The sequence below is a fragment of the Tachyglossus aculeatus genome, chromosome X1, assembly GCF_015852505.1.
Source record: "Tachyglossus aculeatus isolate mTacAcu1 chromosome X1, mTacAcu1.pri, whole genome shotgun sequence".
NCBI lineage: Eukaryota > Metazoa > Chordata > Mammalia > Monotremata > Tachyglossidae > Tachyglossus > Tachyglossus aculeatus.
In genome coordinates this window covers 8,148,439-8,171,011 of record NC_052101.1, presented here as the reverse complement: position 1 = coordinate 8,171,011, position 22,573 = coordinate 8,148,439, and the positions used below count along the sequence as shown (strand labels likewise).

General features: G+C 46.4%; 1 protein-coding gene across 1 annotated transcript in view; it reads left to right on the top strand.

The window, feature by feature from the left end:
* Nucleotides 1–7,660: 7,660 nt before the first annotated feature.
* Nucleotides 7,661–22,573, top strand: part of ERICH1 (glutamate rich 1) — an 82,620-nt gene continuing 67,707 nt past the window's right edge. Inside the window, exons 1-3 of the mRNA XM_038771656.1 lie at nt 7,661–7,682; nt 11,208–11,260; nt 13,706–13,853. Of these exons, the coding sequence (XP_038627584.1) occupies nt 7,661–7,682; nt 11,208–11,260; nt 13,706–13,853 (223 nt within the window). The remainder of the gene's footprint in view (nt 7,683–11,207; nt 11,261–13,705; nt 13,854–22,573) is intronic.

Here is a 22,573-nt window from a genome sequence, read left to right as displayed (position 1 = left end):
GACATTAATAATAATAATAATAATAATAATGACATTTATTTTAAGTGCTTACTATGTGCCAAGCACTGTTCTAAGCACTAGGGAGGTTACAAGGTGATCAGGTTGTCCCACGGGGGGCTCACAGTCTTAATCCCCATTTTACAGATGAGGGAACTGAGGACCAGAGAAGTGAAGTGACTTGCCCAAAGTCACACAGCTGACAATTGGAAGAGCCTGATTTGAACCCATGACCTCTGACTCTAAAGCCTGTGCTCTTTCCATTGAGCCACGCTGCTTCTCGAGTGAAGTGACTCGCCCAAGGTGACAGAGCAGGCAGGTGGCGGAGGCCGGACTAGAACCCAGATCCTTCTGCTCCCAGGCCCGGCCTCTATCCAGTAGGCCACGCTCTCCCAAGCGCTTAGAACAGTGCTTTGCACAGAGTAAACGCTCAATAAATACAACTGAATGAATGGATATGAAGCGCTTGGGAGAGTATACTACAATAATAAACAGACACATTCTCTGCCCGCAAGGAGTTTACAGTCCAGAGGAGGGTGTGGGCCGAAGGCCGTTGGAGAATCAATCAATCAATCAATCAATCAATCGTATTTATTGAGAGCTTACTGTGTGCAGAGCACTGTACTAAGCGCTTGGGAAGTACAAGTTGGCAACATATAGAGACGGTCCCTACCCAACAGTGGACTCACAGTCTAGAAAGGGGAGACAGACAACAAAACAAAACATAGTAACAAAATAAAATAAATAGAATAGATAAGTACAAGTAAAATAAATAAATAAATAGAGTAATAAATCCGAACAAACATATATTCATATATACAGGTGCTGTGGGGAAGGTACGGCGGAGGGGTGGAGAGGGGGAGGAGGGGTAGAAAAGATCAGTCGGTCAGGAAATGGTATTTATTGAGCGCCTACTGTGTGCAGGACACAGCCAGCGCTTAGAACAGTGTTTTGCACATAGTAAGCGCTTAATAAATGCCATTATTATTATTATATTATTAAACAAGAGCTTGGGAGAGTACGATATAACAGTATAACATAGTATAGTATAGTATAACAGTATAGTATTCTCCCCGCCCTTCGTCCCCCTCTCCATCCCCCCATCTTACCTCCTTTCCTTCCCCACAGCACCTGTACATATGTATATATGTTTGTACATATTTATTACTCTATTTATTTATATTACTTGTACATATCTATTCTATTTATTTTATTTTGTTAGTATGTTCGGTTTTGTTCTCTGACTCCCCCTTTTAGACTGTGAGCCCACTGTTGGGTAGGGACCGTCTCTATATATTGCCAACTTGTACTTCCCAAGCGCTTAGTACAGTGCTCTGCACACAGTAAGCGCTCAATAAATACGATTGATTGATTGATATAACAAGCTTATAGTCTAGGTGGAGACCTTACATTCCAGAAACGGGGGTGGTCTACAGTTGAGATCACCAATATCAATCGGATTTACTCAGGTTCCCAGGGAGCAGGTTTCTTCTTTTTTCTGCTATTTGTTAAGCGCTTACTCTGTGTTCAAAGCACTTTTCCAAGCGCTGAATAAAATACAAATTAATCTGGTCGGAAAGAGTTCCTGTCCCATTTGGGGCTCACAGTCTGAGAAAGAGGCATCATCTGGGATCCAACTGCGGACAGAACACGCGTTCGTTACCCTGGGAACGGGAACGGCTGCTGTGCTTAAGAGCCAAAGAACACAGCAATCAATCAGTGAGATTTATTGAGCGCTACCCTCTGTGAAGCAGCATGCTGTAATGGACAGAGCACCCGCCTGGAAGTCAGAAGGTCATGGGTTCTAATCCCGGCTCCGCCGCTTGTCAGCTGTGTGACTTGGGGCGAGTCACTGTGAGCCGGCTGTTGGCTAGGGACCATCTCTATATGTTGCCAACTTGTACTTCCCAAGCGCTTAGTACAGTGCTCTGCACACAGTAAGTGCTCAATAAAGATGATTGAATGAATGAATGAAAGTCACTTCACTTCTCTGGGCCTCAGTTTCCTCATGTGTAATGGGGATGAAGAAAGTCAGTCCCCCGTGGGACAACCTGATCACCTTGTATCTACCCCAGGGCTTAGAACTGTGCTTTGCACATAGTAAGCGCTTAACAAATGCCATCATTATTATTATTATTGTGTACATATATACATGTATATTCATTCATTCAATCGTATTTATTCATTCATTCATTTTCATTCAATCATATTTATTGAGCGCTTACTGTGTGCAGAGCACTGTACTAAGCACTTGGGAAGTACAAGTTGGCAGCATATAGAGACGGTCCCTACCCAACAGCGGGCTCACAGTCTAGAAGGGGGAGACAGACAACAAAACAAAATATACTAACAAAATAAAATAAATAGAATCATAAATATGTACCAGTAAAATAGAGTAATAAATCTGTACAAAGATATATACAGGTGCTGTGGGGAGGGGAAGGAGGTAGGGCGGGGGGGGGGGAGGGGGAGAGGAAAAAGGGGCTCAGTGTGGGAAGGCCTCCTGGAGGAGGTGAGCTCTCAGCAGGGCTTTGAAGGGAGGAAGAGAGCTAGCTTGGCGGATGGGCAGAGGGATTGGGGGCATTCCGGGCCCGGGGGAGGACGGGGGCCGGGGGTCGATGGTGGGACGGGCGAGAACAAGGCCCAGTGAGGAGGTTAGCGGTGGCAGAGGAGCGGAGGGTGCGGGCTGGGCTGGAGAAGGAGAGAAGGGAGGTGAGGTAGGAAGGGGCGAGGGGATGGATGGACAACCTTGAAGCCAAGAAGGAGGAGTTGTATTATATATTGTATAATTGTATACATATATACGTATATGTATGTATATATATGTATGTACATATACATATATTCTATTCTATATATAGAAATAAATGTGTATATATGTATGTACATATACATACGCACATATATAATTGTATATTGTATTATCTATTCATTCATTCATTCAGTTGTATTTATTGAGCTGTGTGCAGAGCACTGTACTAAGCGCTTGGGAAGTCCAAGTTGGCAACATACAGAGACGGTCCCTACCCAACAGTGAGCTCACAGTCTAGAAGGGGGAGACAGACAACAAAACAAAACATATTAACAGAATAAAATACATAGAATAAATATGTACAAATATATTGTACTTTTATATATATGTACATATATACATATGCATGTATATATGTACACAATAATAATAATAATGATGGCATTTGTTAAGTGCTTACTATGTGCAAGCAGCAGAGTCGGAATTTGAACCCATGACCTCTGACTCCCGAGCCCGTGCTTTTTCCATTGAGCCACGCTGCTTCTCTAATTTTATTTATTTATTTATTTATTTATTATTATTATTATTAATGCTGTATACCTGTTTTGGTATGTATATGTCCCTATTCATTCATTCATTCAATTGTATTTATTGAGCGCTTACGGTGTGCAGAGCACTGTACTGAGCGCTTGGGAAGTACAAGTTGGCAACGTCTAGAGACGGTCCCTACCCAACAGTGGGCTCACAGTCTAGAAGGGGGAGACAGAGAACAAAACAAAACATATCAACAAAATAAAATAAATATAATAAACATGTACAAATAAAATGAATAAATAAATGGAGTAATAAAGACGTACAAGCATCTATACATATATACAGGTGCTGTGGGGAGGGGAAGGAGGTAAGGTGGGGGGGATGGGGAGGGGAAGGAGGGGAAGAGGAAGGAGGGGGCTCAGTCTGGGGATAATTCTAATTATTTATTTGGCGCTATTGAAACCTGTCCACTTGTTTTGTTGTCTGCCTTCCCCCTTCTGCCCATTGTGGGCAGGGATTGTCTCCCTTTTTGCTGAACCGTACTTCTCAAACGCCTAGTACAGCGCTCTGCACACGGTAAGTGCTCAATAAATAACAACAATAATAATAATAATATTGGCATTTATTAAGCGCTTACTATGTGCAAAGCACTGTTCTAAGCGCTGGGGAGGTTACAACTGATCAGGTTGTCCCACGGGGGGGCTCACAGTCTTAATCCCCATTTTACAGATGAGGGAACTGAGGCACAGAGAAGTTAAGTGACTTGCCCAAAGTCACACAACTGACAATTGGTGGAGGCGGGATTTGCACCCATGAGCTCTGACTCCAAAGCCCGGGCTCTTTCCACTGAGCCACGCTGCTTCTTGAATAAGTGGATATGATTCCTGCCCTGGAGGAGTTTACTACCTAGTTCTCATAGCTTCTTCCACTCCCTTCTTTGTCACCCTTGCACTTGGATTTGTTCCTGTTTTTCACCCTTTTCTCAGTCCCACGGCACTTAGGTACACATCTCTAATTTATAGCAATATCTGCCTCCCCCTCTAGACCGTAAGATCCTTGTGGGCAAGGAAGGTGTCTACCGACCCTGTTACATCGTACTCTCCCAAGCACTTAGTACAGCGCTCCGCACACAGTACACACTCGACCGAATGGCCTAGCGGACCATTTATTTGCAGTGATGTCTGAAGACACATGGGGAGACACAGGCCTCTGAAGGCCGGGGAAATTCCCCGCCCCACGCGGGAGGGACAGAGGGAGGACTCAAGGGGAGAGGGGAAGGAGGAAGGGGAAAGGGAAGAGGGAGAGGAAAAAGGGGAGGAAGGAGGGAAGGGAAAGGGGGGAGGGTGGAGAGGGAGGAGGGAGGGGCAGGAGAAGGCAGGGAGGAGGAAGGAAAAGGGAGGAAGAAAAGGGAGGAGGAAGAGGAAGGGGAGGGAGGGAAAGGGAGGGAAAGGGAAGGAGGAGAGAAAGAAAGAGAGGAAGAGAGGACTGGAGGGAAGAGAGAGGAGGTAGGGGGACAGGGAGGAGGGAGGGGAAGAGGGGAGGAGGGAGGGGAAGGAGGAGGAAGGAAAAGGGAGGAGAAAGAGGAAAGGGAAGGGAGGGAAAGGAGAAAGCAGGGAGAAGGAAGAAGGGAGGAGGATGGAGAGGGAGAATACAGGGAGGAGAAGAAGGCAAGGGCGAGGAAGGGAAAGGAGAAGGGAAGAGGAAGGGGAAGGGAGGAGGAAAGGGAAGGAGGAGGGAAAGGAAGAGAGGAAGGAGGGAGGGGAAAGGAGGAAGGAGGGAAGAGGGAGAGGAAGGGGGAAGAGGGAGGGAGGAGGGAATGTAGGGAGGAGGAAGGGGGAGGTTGAGGGAGAGGGAGGGAGAAGGGAGAGGAGGGAGAGGGAGGGAGAAGGGAGAGGAGGGAGGGGAGGGACAAGGGAGAGGAGGGAGGGAGGAGGAAAAGAAAGGAGAAGGGTGAAGGGGAGTGGGAGGAGGGAGGGGAAGGAGGAGGAAAGGGAAGGAGAGGAAGAGAATTGAGGAAGGAGGGACGGGAAGGGAGGATGAGGAAAAGGAAGGGAAGCAGAAGGAAGAGAGGGAGGAGGGAAAGGAAGGGAAGGTGGAGGGAGGGAGGAGGAAAGGGAAGGGGGGGAGCATGGCCTAGTGGCAAAAGCCAGGTCTTGGGAGTCAGAAGATCATGGGCTCAAATCCCTGCTCCGCCACTTGTCAGCTGTGTGACCTTGGGCAAGTCGACTCACTTTTCTTTGCCTCAGTTCCCTCATCTGTAAAATGGGGATGAAGATAGGGAGCTCCACGTGGGACAACCTGTTCACCTTGTGTCCTCCCCAGCGCTTAGAACAGTGCTTGGCACATAGTAAGTGCTTAACAAATACCATCATCATTATTATTATTTATAAGGAAGGAAAAAGGGAGAGAGAGAAAGAGGGGAAAGGAAAAGGGAACAATAAGTCTTCATCCCCATTTTACAGATGAGGTAACTGAGGCCCAGGGAAGTGAAGTGACTTGCCCAAAGTCACACAGCTGACAAGTGGTGGAGCCTGGATTTGAACCCATGACCTCTGACTCCAAAGCCCGGGCTCTTTCCACTGAGCCACACTGCTTCTCATAATAATGATGGCATTTATTTAGCGCTTACTATGTGCAAAGCACTGTCCAAGCTCTGGGGAGGTTACAAGGTGATCAGGTTGTCCCACGGTGGGCTCACAGTTTTAATCCCCATTTTACAGATGAGGTAACTGAGGCACACAGAAGTGAAGTGACTTGCCAAAAGTCACCCCGCTGACAAGTGGCAGAGCTGGATTCGAACCCATGACCTCTGACTCCAAAGCTCGGGCTCTTTTCACTAAGCCACACTGCTTCTCATAATAATGATGACATTTATTAAGCGCTTACTATGTGCAAAGCACTGTCTAAACTCTGGGGAGGTTACAAGGTGATCCAGTTGTCCCACGAGGGGCTCACAGTTTTAATCCCCATTTTATAGATGAGGTAACTGAGGCCCAGTAAAGTGACTTGCCCAAAGTCACACAGCTGACAGCGTGGCTCAGTGGAAAAGAGCCCGGGCTTTGGAGTCAGAGGTCATGGGTTCAAATCCAGCCTCTGCCAATTGTCAGCTGTGTGACTTTGGGCAAGGCACTTCACTTCTCTGGGCCTCAGTTCCCTCATCTGTAAAATGGGGATTAAGACTGTGAGCCCTCCGTGAGACAACGTGATCACCTTGTAACCTACACAGCGCTTAGAACAGTGCTTTGCACATAATAAGCGCTTAACACATGCCATCATTATTATTATTACTACTATTAAGCGGCAGATCTGGATTAGAACCCATGACCTCTGACTCCCAAGCCCAGGCTCTTTCCATTGAGCCACGCTGCTTGAGAAAGGGAATGGGAAAAGGAAAGGGAATCCACTCCCCACAGCACCTGTATGTATGTATATATGTTTGTACGTATTTATTACTCTATTTATTTATTTATTGTATTCGTACATATTTATTCTATTTATTTTATTTTGTTAGTATGTTTGGTTTTGTTCTCCGTCTCCCCCTTTTAGACTGTGAGCCCACTGTTGGGTAGGGACTGTCTCTACATGTTGCCAACTTGTACTTCCCAAGCGCTTAGTACAGTGCTCTGCACACGGTAAGCGCTCAATAAATATGAATGAATGAATGAATGAATGAATCATCATCATCATCAATCGTATTTATTGAGCGCTTACTATGTGCAGAGCACTGTACTAAGCGCTTGGGAAGTACAAATTGGCAACATCTAGAGACAGTCTCTACCCAACAGTGGGCACACATCATCATCATCAATCGTATTTATTGAGCGCTTACTATGTGCAGAGCACTGTACTAAGCGCTTGGGAAGTACAAATTGGCAACATAGAGAGACAGTCCCTACCCAACAGTGGGCTCACAGTCTACAAGGGGGAGACAGAGAACAAAACCAAACATACTAACAAAATAAAATAAATTGAATAGATATGTACAAATAAAATAAATAAATAAATAGAGTAATAAATATGTACAAACATATATACATATAATGAATGAATGAATGAATGAATGAATGAATGAATGAATGAATGAATGAAAGGAGGGCGGGCGGGGCGGAGTGGCGCAGGCAGCCCTGGTCCGGCCAACCCCGCCTCTCTTGGGGCAGCCAATCAGAATCCAGAGAGGCGGTGATTGACAGGGGAGATCCGGCTGTGGATTGGCCGAGACGTCCCGAGGGGCGGTGACCGACAGGGGAGGACCGGCTGTGGATTGGCCGAGCCGCTCCGAGGGGCGGGGATTAGGGTTCGGGGCAGACTCACTTCCGGTAGGGGCGGGGCCTGGGGGGTTCGGGGCGGCCTGACTTCCGGCCGGGCCCCCCGGGAGCCATGGCCGGAGTCAGGAAGGGAGGTAAGCTCGGCCCTCGGCCTTTTTATGGCCTCTCCTTCGTGCTATAATCGTCATCTTCATACTATAATTAGTATTAATACAATTAATATGATAAATATGGTATAATTGTAGTATTATTATTATTACTATTAAGTGGCGGAGCCGGGATTTGAACCCATGACCTCTGGCTCCCAAACCCAGGCTCTTTCCATCATCATCATCAATCGTATTTATTGAGCGCTTACTATGTGCCGAGCACTGTACTAAGCGCTTGGGAAGTACAAATTGGCAACATATAGAGACAGTCCCTACCCAACAGTGGGCTCACAGTCTAAAAGGGGGAGACAGAGACCAAACATACTAACAAAATAAAATAAATAGAATAGATATGTACAAATAAATTAAATAAATAGAGTAAAAAACTGTGTACAAACATGTATACATATGTTTCCACTGAGCCACGCTACTTGGGAAAGGAAATCCCCTCCCCAGGGCACCTGTATATATGTATATCTGTTTGTACGTATTTATTACTGTATTTATTTTATTTGTACATATTTACTCTACTTATTTTATTTTGTTAAGATGTTTTGTTTTATTGCCTGTCTAGACTGTGAGCCCGCTGTTGGGTAGGGACCGTCTCTAGATGTTGCCAACTTGTGCTTCCCAAGCGCTTAGTACAGTGCTCTAGAGGCACACAGTAAACGCTCAATAAATACGATTGAGTGAATGTTGTTATTGTATTTGTTAAGCGCTTATTATGTGCCAAACACAGCTGTAAGCTAGACTGTGAGCCCACTGTCGGGTAGGGACCGTCTCCATATGTTGCGTACTTGGACTTCCCAAGCGCTTAGTACAGTGCTGTGCACACAGTAAGCGCTCAATAAATACGATTGAATGAATGAATATTGTTATTGTATTTGTTAAGCGCGTATTATGGGCCAAGCACAGCTGTAAGCTAGACTGTGAGCCCACTGTTGGGTAGGGACCGTCTCTAGATGTTGCCAACTTGTACTTCCCAAGCGCTTAGTCCAGTGCTCTGCACACAGTAAGCGCTCAATAAATACGATTGAATGAATGAATAAGCGCTGGGGTAGTTACAAGGTGATCAGGTTGTCCCCCGTGGGGCCCACGGTCTTCATCCCCATTTTACAGTCGAGGTAACTGAGGCCCAGAGAAGGGAAGTGACTTGCCCAAGGTCACACAGCTGATAAGTGGCAGAGGCGGGATTAGAACCCAAGACCTTCATGGGAGACCCACTGACCCCGTCTTTCTCTCTCTCTCCTTCTCTGGCTCTCTTTTTTTCTATTCCCCTCTCCTTCCCCTGTTTCTATCTCTCCTCCTCTTTTTCTGTCTCGTCCCCTCTCCGTCTTTCTCTCTCTCTCCTTCTCTGGCTCTCTTTTTTTCTCTTCCCCTCTCCTTCCCCTGTTTCTATCTCTCCTCCTCTTTTTCTGTCTGGTCCCCTCTTTTTCTATCTCCTCTTTTTCTCTCTCTTCCCTCTCATTTTTCTATCTCTCCTCTTTCTCTCTTACCCTGTTTCTCCCTCTCTTCTCTTCCCCACTCACTTTGTCTCTCTTCCCCACTTTCACTTTTTCTCTCTTCTCCACTCTTTCACTTTTTCTATCCCCTCACTCTCTTCCCCTCTTTCTCTCCCCCTCATTCTCTCCCCCTTCTCTCCTCCTCTTTTTCTCTCTCCCCCTCTTTTTCTTTCTCTCCTCTTTCTCTTCCCCTTTCTCTCACTCTTCCCCACTTTCTCTTTCTCGCCCTCTCTCTCTCCCTCTCTCCTTTTTCTGTCTCCTTTCTCTCTTCCCCACTCTTTCACTTTTACTGTCCTCTCTCTTCCCCTCTTTCTTTCTTCCCCACTCTTCCACTTTTTCTATCCTCTCTTCCCCACTCTTTCACTTTTTCTATTCTCTCTCCCCCTCTTTTTCCCCCTTCTCTCTCCTCCTCTTTCTCCCCCTTCTCTCTCCCCTTCTTTTTCTCTCCCCCCTTTCTCTCTTTTCCCTAATTTCTCTGTCTTCCCCACTTTCTCTTTCTCCTCCTTTCTTTATCTCTTCTCCTCTTCTCTCTTTCCCATCTCTCCTCCTCTTTCTCACTTCCCCTCTCTCTTCCCCTCTCTCTTGTCACCTTACTCTCTCCCCTCCTTTCTCTGTTCCCCACTCTCACTTTTTCTATCCTCTCTTCCCCTGTTTCTCTCTCCCCTTTTTCTCTCCCCTTTCTATCTCTTCCCCTTTCTCCCCCTCTTTCTCTCTCTTCCCCTCTTCTCTCTCCTCTTTTTCTGTCTCTCCTCTTTTCTCTCACTTCCCCTCATTCTCTCCCCCTTCTCTTTTTCTCTCTCCCCCTTTTTTCTCTCCTTCTCTTCCCCTTTCTCTCACTCTTCCCCACTTTCTCTTTCTTGCCCTCTTTCTCTCTTTTCCTCTCTCCTTTTTCTATCTCTCCTCCTTTCTCTCTTCCCCACTCTTTCACTTTTTCTGTTCTCTCTCCCCCTCTTCTCTTTCTCCCCCTTCTCTTCCCCTTTTTTCCCCCTTCTCTCTCCCCATCTTTTTCCCCCTTCTCTCTCCCCCCCTTCTCTCTCTTCCCTAATTTCTCTCACTCTTCCCCACTTTCTCTTTCTCCTCCTCTTTCTTTATCTCTTCTCCTCTTCTCTCTTGCCCATCTCTCCTATTTCTCACTTCCCCTCTCTCTTGTCACTTTACTCTCTCCCCTGCTTTCTCTCTTCCCCACTCTCACTTTTTCTATCCTCTCTCCCCCTCTTTCTCTCTCCCCCCTTTTCTCTCCCCTTTCTCTCTTCCCCTCTTTCACTCTTCCCCACTTTTTCTCCCTCTCTTTCTCTCTCTTCCTCTCTTCTCTCTCCTCTTTTTCTATCTCTCTTTTTTTCTCTCACTTCCCCTCTTTCTCTCTCTCTTCCCCTCCTCCTGTTTTCACCCTCTTTCTCTCTCTTCCCCTCTTTCTCTCTCCTCTCTTCCCCAAGTACATATGCCTGCACACAATCATTTGTGTGTCTAGGTCAGGCTTTGATACTTTTGAAGAAAAGAACAGGTGTTCCTCACATTTCTCTTATTTCAGAGTGTGTACATTTCTGGGTATATAAGGGGGGGGAAAGATGATTTTGCAGGATGTGCGGAAGAGACAGCCGAAACAAAACGTATTTTATTCCCCCCAGCGTGTAGTACAGTCAGTGCCTGACCCGTAGTAAGTGTTTAACAGATACCCTAAATAATATTATTATTTTTTTGTTTCAAATGTTGGATAAGCTATCCATTGGTATTGAATTGCCTTTTTTATGATATTTGTTGAGCACTATATGCCAAGCACAGTTTTAAGCGCTAGGATAGATACAAGTTAGGTTGGATAGCCTCGCTGTCCCACAAGTGGACTCACAGTTCTGAGTAGGCATGAGGAAGGTATTGACTCCCCATTTTGTAATTGAGGAAAGTGAGGCACAGAGAAGTTAAGCAACTTGCCCGAGGTCACACAGTCGGCAAGTAGTGGAGCTGGGATTAGAATCCAGGTCCTCTGGCTCTCGTCCTGTGCTAAATCCTCTAGGCTACACTACTTACCGACCCTTAAGTTGGTTCAAACTATCTTCAAGTCCAAGTGTATGTGAGTATTTATGTTGAACCCCTTAGGGGATGGGAAGCAGAGATAGCATTTGCTTCTCATGTTTGTGTTTTTGCCCAGCTCCTCAGAGTGCTTTGCACAAAGCAAGTGTTTGTGGATACTATACTCCCTCCGTCTTCAATTAATAATCGTGGTGTATGTTAAGTGCATACTGTGCGCCCCAAGTACTGTGCTACACACTGGAGTACTTACCTATAATCAGATCAGACACAGTCCCTGTCCCATGGGCCTAACAGTCTCAGAGGAGGGAGAGCGGCTCTACTACTCAAGCTCCATTTTACAGATGAGGAAACCAAGGCACGGAGAAGTCGATTGACTTTCCCAAGGTCACAGAGCAGACAAGGAGCTTATTCAGGTTAGAACCCAGATCTCCTGATTGCCCCCTGGACCGTAAGCAAGTTTGTTGCGGGCAGGGAAAGTGTCTGTTGATTGTTACATTGTACCTTCCCAAGCGCTCAGTACAGCGCTCTGCACGCAGTAAGTGCTCAATAGATGTGATTGACTACTTCCCGTAGTAGAAACTGCCCTTCTCCCCCTCCCTGAGTCCGTGCGGAGCGAGCCCTCTTTGTGCCTGGACGGAGCTGTGTGCAGAGCACTGTACTAAGTGCTTGGAAAGTACAGTTCGGCAACAGATTTAGAGAGAATAATAAGAATAATAATGTTGGTATTTAAGCGCTTACTGTGTGCAAAGCACTGTTCTAAGCACTGGGGCAGATACAAGGTAATCAGGTTGTCCCACGTGGGGCTCCCAGTCTTCATCCCCATTTTACAGATGAGGGAACTGAGGCCCAGAGAAGTGAAGTGACTTGCCCAAAGTCACCCAGCTGACAAGAGGCGGAGCCGGGATTTGAACGGGATAAGGCCCTGCTGAGAGCTCACCTCCTCCAGGAGGCCTTCCCAGACTGAGCCCCTTCCTTCCTCTCCCCCTCGTCCCCCTCTCCATCCCCCCATCTTACCTCCTTCCCTTCCCCACAGCACCTGTATATATGTATATATGTCTGTACATATTTTTTACTCTATTTATTTTATTTGTACATATCTATTCTATTTATTTTATTTTGTTAGTATGTTTGGTTTTGTTCTCTGTCTCCCCCTTTTAGACTGTGAGCCCACTGTTGGGTAGGGACTGTCTCTATATGTTGCCAACTTGTACTTCCCAAGCGCTTAGTACAGTGCTCTGCACATAGTAAGCGCTCAATAAATACGATTGATGATTTGAACCCACGACCTCTGACTCCAAAGCCCGGGCTCTTTCCCCTGAGCCACGCGGCTTCTCTAGAGAGAGAGAGATTTTCTAGAGAGAATCCCTACCCCACAACAGGCTTACAGTCGAGAAGTGGGGAGACACTACACTACAGCTCTCCCACATTTACCTGCTTGTCTCCCCCATCGGAGCCGAAGCTCCTTAAGGGCCCGGCACATGTCGGATGTGGAATTAGCCACAAGAAACAGCGTGGCTCAGTGGAAAGAGAACAGGCTTGGGAGTCAGAGGTTGTGGGTTCTAATCCCGGCCCTGCCACTTGTCAGCTGTGTGACCTCGGGCAAATCACTTAACTTCTCTGGGCCTCAGTTCCCTCATCTATAAAATAGGGATGAAGACTGTGAGCCCCACGTGGGGCAACCTGATTACCTTATGGCTCAGTGGAAAGAGCCCGGGCTTTGGAGTCAGAGGTCGTGGGTTCGATTGCCGACTCTGCCACATATCTGCTGTGTGACCTTGGGCAAGTCACTTAACTTCCCTGAGCTTCAGTTACCTCATCTGTAAAATGGGGATTGAGACGGTGAGCCCCACGCGGGACAACCTGATCACCTTGTATCCCCCCCCCCAGCGCTTAGAACAGTGCTTTGCACATAGTAAGCGCTTAATAAATGCCATTATTATTATTGTTGTATCTACCCCAGTGCTTTGCACATAGTAAGCGCTTAATAAATGCCATTATTATTACTATTGTATCTACCCCAGTGCTTGGCACATAGTAAGCGCTTAACAAATACCAACATTATTATTATTATTATTATTAATAGTATTAATAATAATAATTATTATGGCATTTATTAAGGGCTCACTATGTGCCAAGCACTGTTCTAAGCGCTGGTATTAATTAGTGAAGTCAGGGAAGAGGTGAGCATGTGGTGCTCACATTGTCAGCCTTTATTCTCTCTCCCTTTGGGGCAGGGCACTGAGGAGTGCCAGGAAGAAGCTGCTCAGCCCATGTTTGAGGCTGAAAGGAGGGGAAGAAAATTTGGGGCCAGAGAGTTACAGCCTGCATGGGTGCCATAATAATAATAATAGTGATGGTATTTGTTAAGCGCTTACTGTGTGCCAAGCACTGTTCCAAGCGCTGGGGTAGATATGAGGTAATCAGGTTGTCCCATGTGGGGCTCACAGTCTTCATCCCCATTTTACAGATGAGGGAACTGAGACACAGAGGAGTGAAGCGACGTGCCCGAGGTCACACAGCGGACAAGTGGCAGAGCCGGAGCCAGCCTACAGTCGCGCCTGCCGCCGATTTCGTCCCGCCTCGCTTTGGCCATCAGCGCGTCTGTTGCGGGCCTCCGGGCCTCAGCAGGGTTGGGCTGGGCTCTCCCTCATAATAATGATAATAATCATTATGTATATATGTTTGTACATATTTATCACTCTATTTATTTATTTTACTTGTACATATCTATTCTATTTATTTTATTTTGTTAGTATGTTTGGTTTTGTTCTCTGTCTCCCCCTTTTAGACTGTGAGCCCACTGTTGGGTAGGGACTGTCTCTATATGTTGCCAATTTGTACTTCCCAAGCGCTTAGTACAGTGCTCTGCACATAGTAAGCGCTCAATAAATACGATTGATGATGATGACTTCTTAAAACGCTTACTATGTGCCAAGCACTGTTCCAAGCGCTGCCGTAGGTACAAACTAATCAGGTTGGACACAGTCTGTGTCCCACATGGGGCTCACACTCTTCATCCCTGTTTTCATATAATAATAATAATGATGGTAGCATTTATTAAGCGCTTACTATGTGCCAAGCCCTGTTCCAAGTGCTGGGGAGGTGACAAGGTGATCAGGCTGTCCCACGGGGGGCTCACAGTCTTCATCCCCATTTTACAGATGAGGGAACTGAGGCACAGAGAAGTTAAGTGATTTGTCCAAAGGCACACAGCTGGCAATTGACAGAGTCGGGATTTGAACCCGTGACCTCTGGCTCCCAAGCCTGTGGTCTTTCCACTGAGCCACGCTGCTTCTCTATGAAGTCACCAAGACCCATAGAAGCGAAGTGACTTGCCCCGGTCAGACGGTAGACATGCAGCAGAGCTGGGAACAGAACCCAGGTCCTTGTGACTCCAGGCCGATGCTCTGTCCGCTAAGCTTCCGCCTCCCTCTCATTTTGCACCACCATGCTTGAGGTGGTAAATCAATCAATCAATCAATCGTATTTATTGAGCGCTTGCTGTGTGCAGAGCACTGTACTAAGCGCTTGGGAAGTACAAGTTGGCAACACATAGAGACAGTCCCTAGCCAACAGTGGGCTCAAAGTCTAAAAGGGGGAGACAGAGAACAAAACCAAACATACCAACAAAATAAAATAAATAGAATAGATATGTACAAGTAAAATAAATAGAGTAAGAAATATGTACAAACATATGTACAGGTGCTGTGGGGAAGGGAAGGAGGTAAGATGGGGGGGATGGAGAGGGAGAGAGGAAGGAAGGGGCTCAGTGTGGGAAGGCCTCCTGGAGGAGGTGAGCTCTCAGCAGGGCCTTGAAGGGAGGAAGAGAGCTAGCTTGGCGGAGGGGCAGAGGGAGGGCATTCCAGGCCCGGGGGATGACGTGGGCCGGGGGTCGATGGCGGGACAGGCGAGAGCGAGGTACGGTGAGGAGATTAGTGGTGGAGGAGCGGAGGGTTCGGGCTGGGCAGTAGAAGGAGAGAAGGGAGGTGAGGTAGGAGGGGGCGAGGTGATGGACAGCCTTGAAGCCCAGGGTGAGGAGTTTCTGCCTGATGCGCAGATTGATTGGTAGCCACTGGAGATTTTTGAGGAGGTAAACTCCACATCCAGCTCTACAGAACGCTTTTCCACTGTTATACACCCCCCGAAATGGGGCACCCATCGGGCAGGAGTTTCTGGGTGACTCTGCTCTGAAAATGCCCAGCGGACCCCCGCCAGAGATCGAAATACTTATTAGCTAGAAGAACCTGGATCTAGGAAGCCCTCTCCCCAATTCAAGAGTTCATCAGTGATTGCCAACTTGTACTTCCCAAGCGCTTAGTACAGTGCTCTGCACACACTAAGCGCTCAATAAATACGATTGAATGAATGAATGAGTAACAGGCTGAATCCCGCTGTCACTGAATAACAGCGCCAAGGCAGTGCCTTCTCCAACAGTCCACAGTGAAAGAGCCCGGGCTTGGGAGCCAGAGATCATGGGTTCAAATCTCGGCCCCGCCACTTGTCAACTGTGTGACTTTGGGCAAATCACCTCACTTCTCTGGGCCTCGGTTATCTCATCTGGAAAATGGGGATTAAGAATGGGAGCCCCTCGTGGGACAATCTGATCACCTTGTATCCCCCCCAGCGCTTAGAGCAGTGCTTCGCACATAGTAAGCGCTTAACAAATACCATCATTATTATTCCAGCACTTAGAACAGTGCTTGGCACATAGTAAGCGCTTAACAGATGCCATCGTTATTATTATTATTACTATTAACAGTAGTTGTGATCATTCTAAAGGGCTTACTCCAGGCCAAAGCACTGGGGTTGATGCAAGATGATCAGGTTATCTTCTAGACTGTGAGCCCGTTGTTGGGTAGGGACCGTCTCTATATGTTGCCGACTTGCGCTTCCCAAGCACTTAGCACAGTGCTCTGCACACAGTAAGCGCTCAATAAATACGACTGAGTGAATGAATGAATAGTAAGTGCTCAATAAATACAATTGTATGAATGAACGAAAGGTTAGAGTCCCTGTCCCACACGGGGCTCGCGGTCTAAGTAGGAGGGAGAACGTGTATTCACAATGTACGCCCCATTATACAGATGAGGAAACTGAGGCACAGAGAAGCCAAGTGGCTTACCAAAGGTGTCACAGCAGGCAAGTGGCCGAGCTGGGATTGGGTTCATAAGTCATTCATTCAGTCATATTTATTGAGCACTTAGTGTGTGCAGAACGCTGTACTAAGCGCTTGGAAAGTACAATCCGGCAACAGAGACAATCCCTACCCAGCAATGGGCTCACAGTCTAGAAGGGGGAGACAGAAAACAAAACAAATAGGCAAGTAGTGTTTTATCCCTCAAATTCAATTGATTTTAAGCAGTGCCAGGACGTGGAAGAGGCAGAGCGGCAACTAGATGGATAGAGACCTTGACAGCGATAACGGACGAACCGTTAGAATGGCTGTGGATTATGGCAGAGGACGGGACCTTCTGGAAAAATAGATCCATGGAGTCGCTATGAATGGGAAACGACTCGACGGCACTTAATAAATAGGAAACTAGGCATGGTTTACCAACTTGGCTGTATTGGACTCTCCCAGGCACTTAGTTCAGTGCTCTACACACAATAAGCACCCGTTAAATAGCATCGGTTGTAGTCTCTTGGCTTTGCTGCAATATTCAGTTCTGCTCCAAGGAATGCGAAATTGATGTTTTTAAATCCGTAACCCACACTAAAATACGAGTTGCACCCCTTTGGAGTCAAACTGTTTCGATAGACAAACAGCGGGACTATATATCTTTTAGACTGTGAGCCCACTGTTGGGTAGGGACTGTCTCTATATGTTGCCAATTTGTACTTCCCAAGCGCTTAGTACAGTGCTCTGCACACAGTAAGCGCTCAATAAATACGATTGATGATGATGATGATATCTAAAAAAGCATTTTCATTACAACTTTTATATTGCCTTTTTTCTCCCATTTAAATACTGACCACCTGTTACAACATTTTGGGGTGACGAGCGCTTACTGTGTGCAGAGCACTGTACTAAGCGCTGGGGAAGTAGGGAAGCAGTGTGGCTCAGAGGAAAGAGCCCGGGCTTTGAAGTCAGAGGTCATGGGTTCAAATCCCGGCTCTGCCACTTGTCAGCTGTGTGACTTTGGGCAAGTCACTTCACTTCTCTGGGCCTCAGTTACCTCCTCTGTAAAATGGGGATTAAGACTGTGAGCCCCACGTGGGACAACCTGATCACCTTGTAAATTCCCCAGCGCTTAGAACAGTGCTTTGCACATAGTAAGCGCTTAATAAATGCCATAATTATTATTATTATTATTATTATTATTCTCTGGGCCTCAGTTACCTCCTCTGTAAAATGGGGATTAAGACTGTGAGCCCCACATGGGACAACCTGATCACCTTGTAAATTCCCCAGCGCTTAGAACAGTGCTTTGCACGTAGTAAGCGCTTAATAAATGCCATCATTATTATTATTTAGAAAGCGTGAGACTTCAGTGTTTAGTTCTTCCTAGTCTCTCTGAATCGACTTTTTCCTTTTGGTGTTTGTCTCCCCGACTAGATTGTAAAGTCCTCGAGGGCAGGGATCCTGTCTGCTAATTCCATCGTCGCCTCCCAAGCGCTTAATACAGTGCTCCGCACACAGTAGAGAAGCAGCGTGGCTCAGTGGAAAAAGCACAGGCTTTGGAGTCAGAGGTCATGGGTTCAAATCCCGGCTCCACCACTTGTCAACTGTGTGACTTTGGGCAAGTCACTTAACTTCTCTGGGCCTCAGTTCCCTCCTCTGTAAAATGGGGATGATGACTGTGAGCCCCATGTGGGACAACCTGATCACCTTGTAAATTCCCCAGCGCTTAGAACAGTGCTCTGCACATAGTAAGGGCTTAATAAATGCCATTTAAAAAAAAACAAAACAGTAGGCGCTCAAAAAATACTATGGATTGATTATCAACTATCCTTCTCTTTTGAGTGACCTTTTAGATTTCCCATCGTGGTGCCAATTTGGATTAATTTATGGTAATTTTTTTCTAATTGGTATTCATGCACCCAGTTTCTTTTCTACTTGGCTCTCAAATGATTGATTGTGGACAGACAAGGTGTCTGTCAGAACTCGATACCTTTGCCAGTCGCGGCAGGTGTACACGCTGATGAGTTCCCAGAAAGGTAAACATGTCTAGCCTGTGGTCTCATTTAACTTGTCTTACTGGTCTCATTCATTCATTCAGCCGTATTTATTGAGCTCTTACTGTGTGCAGAGCACTGTACTAAGCGCTTGGGAAGTGCAAGTTGGCAACTTATAGAGACGGTCCCTACCCAACAGTGGGCTCACAGTCTAGAATGGGAGCAGCGTGGCTCAGTGGAAAGAGCCAGGGCTTTGGAGTCAGAGGTCATGGGTTCAAATCCTGCTCCGCCAAATGTCTGCTGCGTGACCTTGGGCAAGCCACTTAACTTCTCTGAGCCTCAGTTACCTCATCTGTAAAATGGGGATTAAGACTGAGAGCCCCCACGTGGGACAACCTGATCACCTTGTATCCCCCCCCCGCGCTTAGAACAGTGAAATCACTTGCACATAGTAAGCACTTAACAAATACCATCGTTATTATTATTATTATAGAAGGGGGGGAGACAGACAACAAAACAAAACATATTAACAAAATAAAATAATAGTATTATTCCACCCTTTAATTCCAGCCTAGTACCTTTTGTTAAGCACCTGTGTGTTCCCAAGAGGGATACGTAAAATCCTGTTTCGACACAATCCCTGCCTCGACTGAGCCTTCAACGTGACATTTTGCTCTTTCCCAACCTATCGGACGTTAGTATCAGCCACGCTATGCCGTTTTCCTCTCGAAAGCTTCGTTTGTAGCATCCACGAACAGATCGTGGAACCAAAAAAATATTGGGTGCATCTAGTATTACTTTAAGTGTTTTTTAAGTGAAGCAGCGTGGCTCAGTGGAAAGAGCCCGGGCTTTGGAGTCAGTCATGGGTTCAAACCCCGGCTCCGCCAATTGTCAGCTGTGTGACTTTGGGCAAGTCACTTCACTTCTCTGGGCCTCAGTTACCTCATCTGTAAAATGGGGATGAAGACTGTGAGCCCCCCGGGGGACAACCTGGTCACCTTGTAACCTCTCCAGCTCTTAGAACAGTGCTTTGCACATAGTAAGTGCTTAATAAATGCCATTATTATTATTATTATTATTAACTTGAGCTCTCTCATGGGCTTGATCAATGAAATGCCAGCTTTTATTTCTATCCAGCTTCCAGTCTTAGCCACAAAAGTGTCCCCTGTGCCTGTTAACCAGGGTCAGGATTCGCTGAGCGAAACCCGTATCGATGGGAAAACAAGTGTCAAGCAGTCAAGGAAGGCACAGGCGATTGTCATGCCCAGAACTTTTGCCTCTGGTAAAATGCAAATGAATGGATTTAAGTAAAGCCAGATGAAATTACTTTTCAGTAAAACATAGTGCTCATCACTTTCTTTCCTATGGGCTTCGCATAAATTAAAGGACCAGTTTTCAGTTCACATCCCCCATGGTACCAATATCTCTTTTTGTTGTCACTATTGGAGAATGTTGCAGTATCGTTGACAGGAGGGGGATGTGACCATTTCCAAATTACTTATTTCAGATTTTAGCAGGTGTGCCGCATACTTGGAATTATTGCCTGCTAGGGTTGGAGCTAAATTCTTTAGGAACACTGGGGAAAAAAGTGAAGGGAACTGGGTTTTTTTTCCTCCTACTTAAATACCATGATTATTATCATTATTCTTAAAGTGCTTTCTAGGCGCCGAACACTGTACTAAGCACTGGAATAAGGACAGGGTAATCGGATCAGACGCAGTCTCTGGCCCACATCATCATCAGTCGTATTTATTGAGCGCTTACTATGTGCAGAGCACTGTACTAAGCGCTTGGGAAGTACAAATTGGCAACATATAGAGACAGTCCCTACCCAACAGTGGGCTCACAGTCTAAAAGCCCACATGGGGCTTCATGGTCTAAGCAGAAGGGAGAACAAGTATTGAATCCCCATTTTACAGATGAGGAAACTGAAACTTGCCCAGGGCCACCCAGCAGGCAAATAGCAGAGCTGCGATGGGATCTATCTGTAATGTATTCTTTCAAATCCATAATTTCTATTAATGTCTGTCTCCCCCTCTAGACCGTAAGCTCGTTGAGGGCAGGGAATCATCATCAATCGTATTTATTGAGCGCTTACTATGTGCAGAGCACTGTACTAAGAGCAGGGAATGTGTCTGTTTATTGTCGTATTGTACTCTCCCAAGCACTTAGTACAGTGCTCTGCACACAGCCAGCGCTCAATAAATATGATCGAATGAATGATGATGGTATTTAAGCGCTTACCATGTGCAAAGCACTGTTCTAAGCGCTGGGGAGGTTACAAGGTGATCAGGTTGTCCCACGGGGGGCTCACAGTTTTAATTCCCATTTTCCATATGAGGGAACTGAGGCACAGAGAAGTTAAGGGACTTGCCCAAAGTCACACAGCTGGCAGTTGGCAGAGCCGGGATTCGAACCCGTGACCTCTGACTCCAAAGCCCGGGCTCTTTCCACTGAGCCACGCTGCGGATCGGCATGGCCTTGTAGCTAGCTAGAGCACAGGCCTGGAAATCAGCAGGACCTGGGTTCTAATCTCAGGGCTGCCACTTGCCTGCTGTGTGACCTTGGGCAAGTCACTTGACTTCTCTGGGCCTCAGTTCCCTCAACTGTAAAATGGGGGTGAGGACTGTGAGCCCCATGTGGGACAGGGACTGTGTCCAACCCTATTTGCTTGTGTCTACCCCAGTGCTTAGTAAAGTGCCTGGCACAGAGTAAACGCTCAACAAGTACCGCAGTTCTTAGTTGTAAGCGCTTAACTTAGTTGTAAGTTAGTTGTAGCTTGTTAACTTGTAACTTGTAACTTAAATTAGTTGTAAGTTGTAAGCGCTTAACAAGTACCATCTCCCCCTTTTAGACTGTGAGCCCACTGTTGGGTAGGGACTGTCTCTATGTGTTGCCAATTTGTACTTCCCAAGCACTTAGTACAGTGCTCTGCACATAGTAAGCACTCAATAAATACGATTGATTGATTGATTACCATTATTATGAATATTGCAATTCCTTATTTCCCAAACCACGTGCTACCTCTAGCTGGGGCCTGGTCTGTGCCGTCCCCCGCTCCCTTCCTGCTTTATCATAGTGGAAGAAGCAGCGTGGCTCAGTGGAAAGAGCCCGGGCTTTGGAGTCAGAGGTCATGGGTTCAAATCCTGTCAGCTGGGTGACTTTGGGCAAATCCCGTAACATCTCTGTGCCTCAGTTACCTCATCTGTAAAATGGGGATTAAAACTGCGAGCCGCCCGTGGGACAACCTGATCACCTTGTAACCTCCCCAGCGCTTAGAACAGTGCTTTGCATGTAGTAAGCGCTTAACAAATACCATCATTATTATTTAAAAATATATATTTATAGTTGGGTTTTAGCCATGCTGTTTTCTCTCTCCTAGTAATGTCAATAATTGAATTTGGTGTGTATCGATTCCAGGCGTCCCCGTATTGGATTTAAATGTGGCAGTGGCCAAATTGTACGTTCGCTCTTTTTCTTAAAGAGCACCCAAAATGATCCCGCTAATTCCCATCTCTTCAGATAGCGAATCCATCACCTCGGTAGCATGCTAGAAGAGATTTCATGATTCTTCTTGTGCTGCAGAATTCATAGTTGGAGAGGTTTGGGGAAGAAGTGTGGTTTTCTACTAGCTTTTCTGTTTGTCAACACTTTCACGAAAACGCGAACGGACCGCAAGTTTCCGCACCGGTGATCTGGAACCTTTCATTTTCAGTGGAGGCCAGCATAAGTGGCGGTGCATGTAATGATGTGGTTAGTGGTTGTAACGATCGGGGTGTTCACACTTGATAAATTGCGTTCTCCCTCCACCCCACAGAGCAGCCACTGTCACTCAGTAGAGGACGAAGTAGAACCATAAAGAAATGGCAGTGGTTTGTTGAGCTAAGGGTTTGTTGGAAAAAAGTCGTAGAATCAGTGTGTTTCTAACAGTTCCCGACTCATTAAACAGATGAAGATCAATTAATTTGTCCCTGCCCAGCGCTTAGAACGGCGTTTGAGACACAAACGCCGAACAGATACCATAAAACAAAACATAAACGGAAAGATGAGGGAGTTGCCTTCTTTTTGGTGTTTAACTCTTATTGGACTGGCAGTACGAGACGGAGGGTTCAGTCTCAACAGCTGGATGTATCGTGGCAGGGCTATATATAAAACAAATCAATCAGTAGTGTTAAGGTCTTTCTAAGCACTGTACTAAGCACTTGGGAGAGTACAATTAACCACATTTACGGA